The sequence below is a fragment of the Mastigoproctus giganteus genome, chromosome 7 (genome assembly GCF_048544385.1).
Source record: "Mastigoproctus giganteus isolate SK-2022 chromosome 7, ASM4854438v1, whole genome shotgun sequence".
NCBI lineage: Eukaryota > Metazoa > Arthropoda > Arachnida > Uropygi > Thelyphonidae > Mastigoproctus > Mastigoproctus giganteus.
The window spans coordinates 187,542,822-187,553,043 of record NC_143581.1 but is presented as its reverse complement, the minus strand read 5'-3'; the positions used below and the strand labels follow the sequence as shown (position 1 = coordinate 187,553,043).

Below are 10,222 nucleotides of genomic sequence, written 5' to 3'. Positions count from 1 at the left end.
TGGGTGCACCAGGATAAGGTGTCCAGCCACTTTCATGTTCCACCCGTGATTTTTTTTTGCGGAGAATGGAAGTGGTGACAGGTATTCGTTCGATCCCGTTTGAAGATATGCCTGTTAAATCACCTGACGCCGCACCCATGGATTTTTGCGCATTCGGACTTTTGAAAAGAGCTCTCGGAAACTGCCGCCCCAGAACTGCTGACGGTTTGTGGAAAGTCTGCCAGCAGGAATGGGACAAGATCGACGTGGTAGTTTTGCAGCTGGCTTTACTTCAATAGAAATTGCGATACCGTGCGATAGTCCATGAGCAGGGAAAACAAACAGAACACAACCGGTGGTGGCGGCACGGAATTTCGTAGTTTTAAAGGACTGTCAAAATCGTTATCAAAAAGCTGAATCAACCCTCCGCATATGAGTGTCCCATTCCTTTAAAAGCAGTCTCTCCTGTCTTTGGCGCGCAGACCATGCTGTGATAAATTCTACCCCTTGAGAATTCCACATTCTCTTCAGAGCCGAATTGAATGACAAGGCTGTCATCACATTCTCTCTCCTATCACGTTCTCCCTCAACTACTTAGCATTTATATTATACCTGACCAGATATGAGTAACAGATTCTCTTCTCCGTGAAGATAATAGTAAACCTAACCTCAGGGTAGCATTTTTTCCAGGCACCAACGGAATCAGCAGTCTGAAATATGAACCTCTGTAAATCTGCTTCTATAATTCCTAATGGACGTGCTTCGAGGAGTGAAATATGAATCAGCCATTCTTTTCCTTTCTGGCGATAGTCAGTACAATGCCCAAAACTGTTCTTACAAATGCTTCTGCCTGTATTTTTACCACCAAGCCCTTCAAAATCACTTTAGGAACATTGAAGGATCTGGAAACTTCATTCAAGCCAACAATTAAAGTAGTTTACTTTTATAGCATCGGTGAGGTCTTCTAAATGTAATGACCCTTATAATGATAAGCTTAGTACTCCGTATTATCTATAAAGTACACTTGCCAGCTCAATTTAGGAAACATTGACGTTTCAACGTATTAAAAAAGAAAACAGCAAATTAATGCTGTAGTTAGGATTCAACTTGTTCCAATTTACCGAACCACCCAGTACATCAAGCAGCTCTGTACATTGGAGCAAGTTTTACTCTAACGGCAGTATCAATTTGCTGTATTTGTTAAGTGGTTCAGCGTTACTTTTTTATTTATTTTCATAAGTCTTAGTGATATTACCACGTCGATCGCTATGGTGGAATTATTATAACCACTTTGGCTTCAATGGGACTTCTTAGTCTGAATTTCTTTCAATATGATAAACTTTCACCTGCAGAAACTTTAATGGTCTCCAACGTGTGAAATGGCAAAATTTTACATTTAATTATGTGAGCTGAAGCAGAAACCTAGAGATTAAAGTAATTTATTGTAATATAGAGATTAAGGTTGTTTATTGTAATCAGTAATAGCTAATGCTAAACTGAAAATTTATGAGTTTTTATATATGTAAATATTACCTTGTTTGTTATAATATTGTGAATCGTTGAATGCTTGAATTGCTATATATATATATATATATATATATATATATATATTTATTATTATTATAATCTTTTTTTCTTGATAGACCACATCAGTGAATGACATTATGTGTACTTGTCCGAAGATCTGATGATCGTTAGACCTGTCTGCCATTTATGGAGCTTAATATAAGCTGATTATTAGAACTTTTCTTCCAGGCTGTTAAGCAGGTCTGCGATTATTAGAACTTTTCTTCCAGGCTGTTAAGCAGGTCTGCGATTATTAGAACTTTTCTTCCAGGCTGTTAAGCAGGTCTGCGATTATTTCTAGATGTTTGCCGATACGAGCGTCATAGGGCGTCAATGGATTACATCCTGTGATCATTTGGTGAATGGGATTTGTAAGCAGTAGATGGGATGTGTAGGGAAGGGGAAGAAGGTAGTTAACATTTCGGTTGATGGAAACAACTTCTTCTTTTGGTTATTGCTATATTTGGATTAAGGCGTCATTTCAAAAATCTTCATAAATTCTCTTCTTTTCTGATTACAATGAAAATCTTAAAATTTGAGATTTCCTTATGTTTTTTTTAGTTGAATTACAGTTCTTCATTATCAGAGTTTACAATGTTTAGGATATCAGATTTATGATATTCCCATCACTGTGCAGTTAATTATCTAGTAATAAATATATAATTATTGAAGCATAACAAAAAGTCGAAACCAAAACCTTTTAACTAATGGAAATTCTGAGTGTTTGGTCTGAAAAAATGGAGTACTTTAAAATTCAGCTCAAAATAAAAGCAAGATTCAATCTTAAACCGTACCCTGTATCAAGGGTGTTTGAAAGTAATTTCATTTACAGATTCACATGATGTTTTCTCACTAAATGTATTTAGTTGAAAAAGAGATAAGAAACTGAAATGTTTTTTTCACAACAGGACGAACATCCTTGCTTCTAATCAAAATAAAAGCTCATCAGAGGTTTTAACGAGAGTTTCAACCAAAACGCTGAAATATCTGTCATGTTTCTTTTAATGTTAAAGTCAGTGGATTATCTGTGTAAATATCTCGAAATTTACTCGCAAATGCGAACCAACGGAGAGAAACACTGCTATAAGAGGAACTTCATTAAACGCAGCGTTGCTGGTGTCCATTCTCAACAGCAACATGGGTAAAACCTCACTGGTTGAAAATATAAGATCAGATTCCGTCACTGATCCTTCCAAGGATTGACCCAACCCACCACAAATGAAATCGTATAGCAAAGTACATCAGGAGTCGAAAAGAAAAGTTCGTTGGTCCAGTGAACCACACGCCGCCACACCATGCCGTTTGTAGAAAATTATATGGATGAAGAAAACAGACAATTGTCCTTAACTTATAATGGTGACTGCACATTGGATTCAATGGAAGAGACGTCGGTGTCATCATCATTGTAATTTGTTAATATTTGTCATTTAGTTACACGATTTGTAATTTTAAGAATTATTATTACTCTCCCTTCATCTCAAGATTCAAAATACTCGTTTTTAGCTCTTTGAAACAAATATTCATTGCCAGAATGGGACTAACTTCCGTGAAGTCAATCCCAAGATATCATAAAAACAATGCAATCGGTCATTTTATTTCTGTCGTATTATTTTCGATTTATTATCCTATGAATAACTTGTCAGTGTATTTTATGCTAATATTAGCTTAAATTAAAAGTATATTCTTCATTATTTTCTTATTTAACTCATTGATTTTATTTTTGATTAAAACATTTTAAGAAAAGTGGGTGAATGCTACAATCTAAAGTTAAAAACTGGCATCTTAACAAAGAAGAAAAATCCAGTTTCACTTCTGTTCTTGTTTGACACCTGTTGCTTTTCATTTTCTTGAACTGCGGTGTCTTTTGTCATCTTCTGTACATACTCGTATGGTCATGGCTAGTTTTCTGAAGCTTCGTCCAAATAGTCTTCAATTAACCTTGTAACTCTACTTATCAAGCAAGTCTGTAATGTTAAAAAAACAATTATTTTTTTAGTTCTTTTTATTACTTATTACTTTTACACTTTTGATAATATAAATAATTATTTAAATTTTAAAACTAAACAGAATTTTAAACTTAAGTTACTGAAATAATTTTCACTCCTTTGAGCAGAAAAATATTAGAATATCAATCCACCTTTCAGAAAGATGAGAAAATATATATTTAGGTGGTACTTATTTCAGGAAATCTTTAAAAATTTAAATATGAAACCAGTAATTAAAAAAAAACTCACTTTAACAGGATCAAAGTTTTCCAGGAATTCATTTCTCGCAAGTATCTGAAACGAATAATACCGAAATGAATGATTCATAAATAGGCTGATTTCATTTCACATTAACACAAACTTTTAGCGTTAAAAGCTTCGTGTCGATGACTTCATATTTATCAATACACAATATAATACACATCACATCCCTCATTAACATATCAAGGTTATTACAATGAAAGGGTTAGGACTTCCAGGGAATGCATCCAAGCCATAGCTCTGATGCAGTTCCTGGTGACCAGTGACGTCTTTTCAGTGTGCAACTTGGCCATACAGATGATTGATGGTGAATACGATTGAATTTTAACTTTCGCTCAATTTCAATTTCAAATACATTTCAAAATAAATATTGAAAACTCATCGAAGTTTAAGATTGATGTCTTTTAATGATTGTCAATAGTGAATTAATTTTCTTAAACTGGAACTAAAGAATAAACGTTACTCTGCCTATTTTAGGGCTTGTTTCGTATCAGTAGTAAGCACCATAGTTTAAAATATACCTGTGTGTTTGTTGTGCCCTTTTTTTGCAATGTACGTTTTTTTAAAAAACTATTCTTCTTAAATGCAGAATATTGATGACTTCTTACAATCTGAGTAGTTCTGAGCAGAACGATTGTTTTGTGCTAAGCTGAGTCAGTGGATTCATTTACAGAAAAGTGACTCATGTGATCGAAATAGTAAGTCATCATTCAACTTGGTAGCAGTGGCCAATGAGTGAGGAATTTAACTTCATTATTGATTCCAGTTATTGAATTTCTAAGAGATTTAATACCCAAAAAGCCAGAACAAAATGACAAGTAACTTTATGTGAATTTGTCGCTGCTCACAAAAAAGCAAAGAAACACAATTGAATTAAAATAAATCTGTTGAAAAATTTGAATTCTGAATTCCATCTGTTGATGCCACATTTTATTTCAATATTATTATTATTTTTTTAAAATTGGCACCAGAAACATTATCGTTTTGTTAGCCAACGAATTCATATACCATAACAATAAAAGTCAAAATGTTTTGTATTTGATTTCTTCGTGGATTCTAATCAACGCATCGAGGAATAAAAAAGAAAGGTATTAAAAATGCACTTTAAATTAAGAGAATATACCTCATTTGGAATACAGTATTCACATTTGTAGACCGCACAAAAGAAAAGACAAAGAACTTCTAGAAAGCATTTTAAAAAATGGCGACCAGATTGGTGATGAGTGCAAATCGATGCCCATATGAAGAACAGCTTAAACGGTGTGGTCGACGTGAACTTCAAAATGTGATAACTAGAAATCTAGGAGGAGATTCTAATTGAGGAGTACAGTATAAATCGCTGAAGAGGTTGAGAAAGGTTCGTTCTCCCTCGTAGATGAAACAAGCACGAGAATCACAAATATAAAATCTCAGGGATTGACAGATAATTGGATCTCATGGGCAGCTGGTTCTCGAACACTGGAATAAATGCCTCCCAGAGGTAGTGAGTCTAACTAAATTCAAAGAAATATTGGAGGGTTACTTTGTAGGAATGAGAATAATGTCAATATTCTGCTTGGGAATTGAAGTTGCAACTATGCAACCTCGTCGCTAGTCTAATTCGAAAAGTCTGGAAATACATTAATTTAATTTCTTTCCGCCAGTTTTGTGAATTTTCTTGTCCTGATAAAAGGAACAGATAATTAACACAGGTATTGTCTTCGTGTCACTTAATTCAAACTAGAGGATTTCAAACTTTAAAGAATCATCAGTTCAACTACTAGCAATCACATTTTGAAGAGCGTTGAGTTTTGTTCCGCTGAGGCAATGTCATACATTTGTTTTCAACTTTAACAAGTGGTTAATGTTAAATATTGTATTAAAAAAAGCAAAGTAAACTTTTGCCAAACTCCAATGCTAACTTACCGTATTTTCGATATTTAATGCTCACATTCACTTTCTGAGGACATATCTGTGCTTGCAGTGAGCACTGAGGAAAGCAGAACAACCCTTTAGTAAAGAGACTGGTAGTGATTAGTGTAGCGTGTAGAATTAGGTCACTGTAACAGTAAGGTTGGCACGTGTAAAATCAGAAGCCAGCATAACCTGAAGTAAATTCGAAAAGTGAGGACTAAAAACTTGTAACGTGGTTCTCCATTCCCTTCAGATGTAATTGGGTTGAGAATTCAATTGAACACTGCGCGTCTATCCATCAGTGAGAGCACTATGACTCACTGACTCTGGTTCCAGTCAATCTACTATCAGTACCAACTGAACGAATTCTTTGCATGTAGTGCGTCCAGAGAACAGTCAGTTGGCCGTCATTCATAAAGATCGATCTCACGAAGCTCCCTATGGACGATAAGTTCGGATAAAAGATTTTCTCTAGATCCTAAATGCTCTGAAGCAAGTGTCGTTTGAGCTATCTATGAGTATTATCTTGCCCTAACCAGTATTCAGGACAAGATAATCGAAATCCCGCACATTCCTTATTAGGAATATTCGAGAATACTCACAGATTCGGTAGATAGGTTGCCTCTTTTTAAACTGGTCACAAAGTTTGTTTACAATGTTGCATGTCGCATTCAACCATGTGGTCACCAAGACTTGACTTTGACCTCCTACATTCTTCTTCTGGTCTCCATCTCAAAGAATCATCGAAATAGTTTCTTTGTGATGTTTCCACGGTGATGGTTGTCTTATGTTGAAATCCTACTGATGAAAATCCAGATGCTATAAAAACAAATTAAATGACAAAAATCGGGTCTAATCATATTTTTATTTAAAAACGCATTTGCTTTTTAGCCCCATTGCATTATCGTACAGAAGGTATTGAAACCAAACAAGAAGACTTAAATATTGATTTGAAAATGAAGTAGGAATAAAAATCGTAAAATTACTTAGTTCTAATAATATCAAGAAAAGTGAATGCTTACGTTATCCTCAAATTTAGTGATCACGCACTGCTTTACCTGCAAATAAATTTCATAAAGTAAAACTTCAGGAAACTTGAAATGACTATATATGAATAACTAAATATGCAACTATATCTTTAGCGGATCTATCAAGTGTTGCTGAAGATCTCGTGAATTTTCTCAAAATAGCTAGAGTACCACAAAAGCACCCATTTTGTCTTCACTGACCTACCAGTGCTCTGCAATTCTCTGCAATGGAAACATAGACACCTCTTTTAAAATTTATTCATAAAACATAATAATGTTTTTAAATTACGGATCTCCAGACTCGTGACTCTTAGTAGGGGTTATGAAAAAACCTCACAGTCGCTATTAGAAATATGTCTAACTTCTGTCATTGAATTTCCAGATTCTTCACCATACCTAAGGAAATCTGTAGTCATAGATTATTATTGCTACTCCACGAAGGTAAAACATTTTACAAGCGATCTTTTGGTTAACTCTATGAGATCGACGAGTGTAGATCTTTCTAATCTGATTCTAGGAATACTATTGATTTGTTACTTTTTACGATTTGTTAGTTCTGGGATTCTCAAGGACAATTGATACCGTCCTTTAACATATGTTCCTCTTAATATTTTAATTACCTTGCTTTTATGTTTTCAGTCAAATTAAGGTCTTTGAAGTATCGTATCCTGATTATTATCGTTAACTTCTCCGTCCACCATTGTACCTTAGACCATGCAATACTTATATTGGATCATTAATAAATATTAAAAACAATAAGAAACTTATGGGGACTGCACCCATGACGTTAGTCCATGAAAAAGGATGGGCATTTTTATCTACGCATTGTCTCTTAAAACTTGAACATCCTCATACCACAGTGCAGTTTGCTTTACTTGCTCCAATTTATACGAGAATTGTTCATATGGAACAGTATCAAAAGAGCTACTGATGATGATGTTATATTGATGTAAAATTAATATTTCGGTCCAGTTCTATGTTTTGGTAACCGCGGATTATGTAATCTGAATTAATCAGTGTCACGGTCTCTGCTTAATCCACCTGATGATGGAATCACGTACATAATCCACAAACGAAATCTAGAGGAATTATATGTGTATCTTCCGTAATCTTTTACCTATAATTGTATGGGATACACAGGAGATAGAATCATAAGGGATGCATATTTCTGGATAACAATTAGTTTATTCAGAAATATTAAACTGCAGTATACATTTAAATTTGAACATTTCCCATAATGTCCTTTACTCAGTATATTATGTCCCACGTAACGTTCTTCTCTCACTGTGATACTCAGTTCTTCTGACATGAGTTCTAATTAATGCCTTGGAATATTACGCTTTTGTTAGCATAAAACTTAGAAAAACATGAGTAAGCTTCCATTTGGCATTTGTTAAAATTACCATTTGATCCTTCTAAAAGCAAATACGCAGATGTCCTGCTATTAATTGCTTCAGGAAATTAAAGGTCCTCATAATAAGTGTTTCTGATTTACTGGCCCCCTCCCTCTAAGAATAATTTAGCACGCAGCAGCATTTACTAATTTTTATTTTTCCTTTCGGCGACTAATACTAAGAGGGTTTAATCGATTACTTTTCTTTATTAATTTATTGTTTAATAAAAATTAATGTAATTTTCTAAATAAGTTTTCATTTTTAATACCTCTTCCACTCCTTCATCTTCTCCACACAGGAAGCCATTCACGAGTGGTAAAAACTTATTTTTCTGGGCTGGATACTGCTCTGCGAGGCAATCATTTATGATATCCCAGGCCTAGAGAAAAAAAACAAATAAAGGCTTAAATTTATCAACAGTGTCACTTTTTGACTTTTTAGGCAAAAACTGACCCCAGAGGGAGTTAAAAGAAAAGTTAATTTTAACAAGCATTATTATTGAAAGAGTTAACTAATGAGATTATAAATTATTCAAATATTTTCCTGTCTTTCCTGTCAAAGCAAAAATTTCCTTTGATGATTTATGAGGAGGAACCCCAAAATGGCGAGCCTAATTTTATTATAATAATTTACAAACGATAGGATGATATAAGGATAGCCTAAGATAGGAATGACTTTAATTTTGAGATATATCATTCTGAACGTCTATTACATACCTTTTAATATCATAAATTTTTGAAACCTGTTTTTCTATTTTTTTCCATAAAAAAAGTAGTGATTTTTTACCCTAAAACTACCCGACAAAGAACGCTGAGAGCTAGCTCATTACCATTGTTAAAATTTCTTAAGGCCTTTCTTAATTATTACGAATTCAGAATTATGTTTTATATCCAATTTACGATTTTATGAAATATGATTGCTGTTTTCTTGAACTCTGCTTCTAAGATTCTTTTCATTCAATATTCTACAAACTGCTTATCAGAAACTGTCTCTATAATAAGTCTGAATGCTACTGTGACATGACTACCACACAACTTGTGGGTAGGGAAAGACTCCATTTCCTTTTGTAGCCATCTCCCAGTTCACCTCACCTATATTCTTTGACTACTCCAAATACGAATAGCAATTTCCATTGACTGCACAATGTGTGCATTCACGAGCCGATTTCCCTGTTGTAAGCGGGGACAAACCAGGAATAAATCACGCGGGAACCCCCCTCTCCCACCCGAGATCGGTTAACCATAGCCACGATTGAAGATGAGTAAATAATCTCACCACCAGCAGACGGGAATCGAACCCAAATCTCTACAAATGAATGCACAGGCAGTTAGTTAGCAAAAAAATAAGCAAATTCTTGTATGAATATTGATAATCTGAAATCGAACACATCACAGCATGACTAAACACGTAGAATGCCCAATAGGTCTCTAGAGACCGCATAATAAAACGAAATGACATCATTAAGCAAAATTCAAAGTAAATTATTGCAATTACTTCATGCTTGGAGTTGGGGACAGAAACTGAAAATATTTACTTACACTTCCAGTCATCACGCTAAAGCAACGAGTTATTTCCACTTTTGCTTCACCATTTTCTGAAATGGGAAATATACTTTAAAGAACTGTGAGTTGCATAATGATATCCTAGTTATATAACAGATTTACTCAACAAATGGGAGGAAGTTTAACTTTATTTATTGTACTAAGGAAGAACGATCAATCTTGAAAACTTACCGCATATGATACTTTTAGCCAAATCGAACACTTCTTTGGAAGACAACCCTTCAGATTCGGGTTTCGCTAAAACAGAAGCCATCGTCGACAAGAGTATTAGGAAAAGAACGCTTAGATTCATCCTGATATATCCAAAGATTAACTAAGCTTTAATATTTTCCGTTTTCTCATCGATCAATGTGTATATAAACAGATGCAGCCAATCATTTAATTACTTGATTTGCGTTTCCTTGATAAACTCTTCAATAAGTAATTTCCGGGATGCCGGAAACGTATTACTCAAGTAAAGCGTTAGAACCATATCACTCTTAGGCAATTAGAAATTCATTAGGAAGTAAACATCATTTTAATGGCTTCCTGGTTGACTCCTGGATTCTTGCTAG

General features: G+C 34.4%; 1 protein-coding gene across 1 annotated transcript; it reads right to left on the bottom strand.

Moving 5' to 3' along the window:
* Positions 1-3,257: 3,257 nt before the first annotated feature.
* Positions 3,258-10,008, bottom strand: LOC150083446 (uncharacterized). The gene is made up of 6 exons (XM_090377290.1): positions 9,840-10,008; positions 9,645-9,700; positions 8,375-8,485; positions 6,707-6,742; positions 3,780-3,824; positions 3,258-3,509 (listed from the first exon to the last, which is right to left on the bottom strand). Exons 1-6 carry the CDS (start codon positions 9,958-9,960, stop codon positions 3,444-3,446), a joined length of 435 nt encoding a protein of 144 aa, XP_090233416.1. The 5' UTR covers positions 9,961-10,008; the 3' UTR covers positions 3,258-3,443.
* Positions 10,009-10,222: the final 214 nt, after the last annotated feature.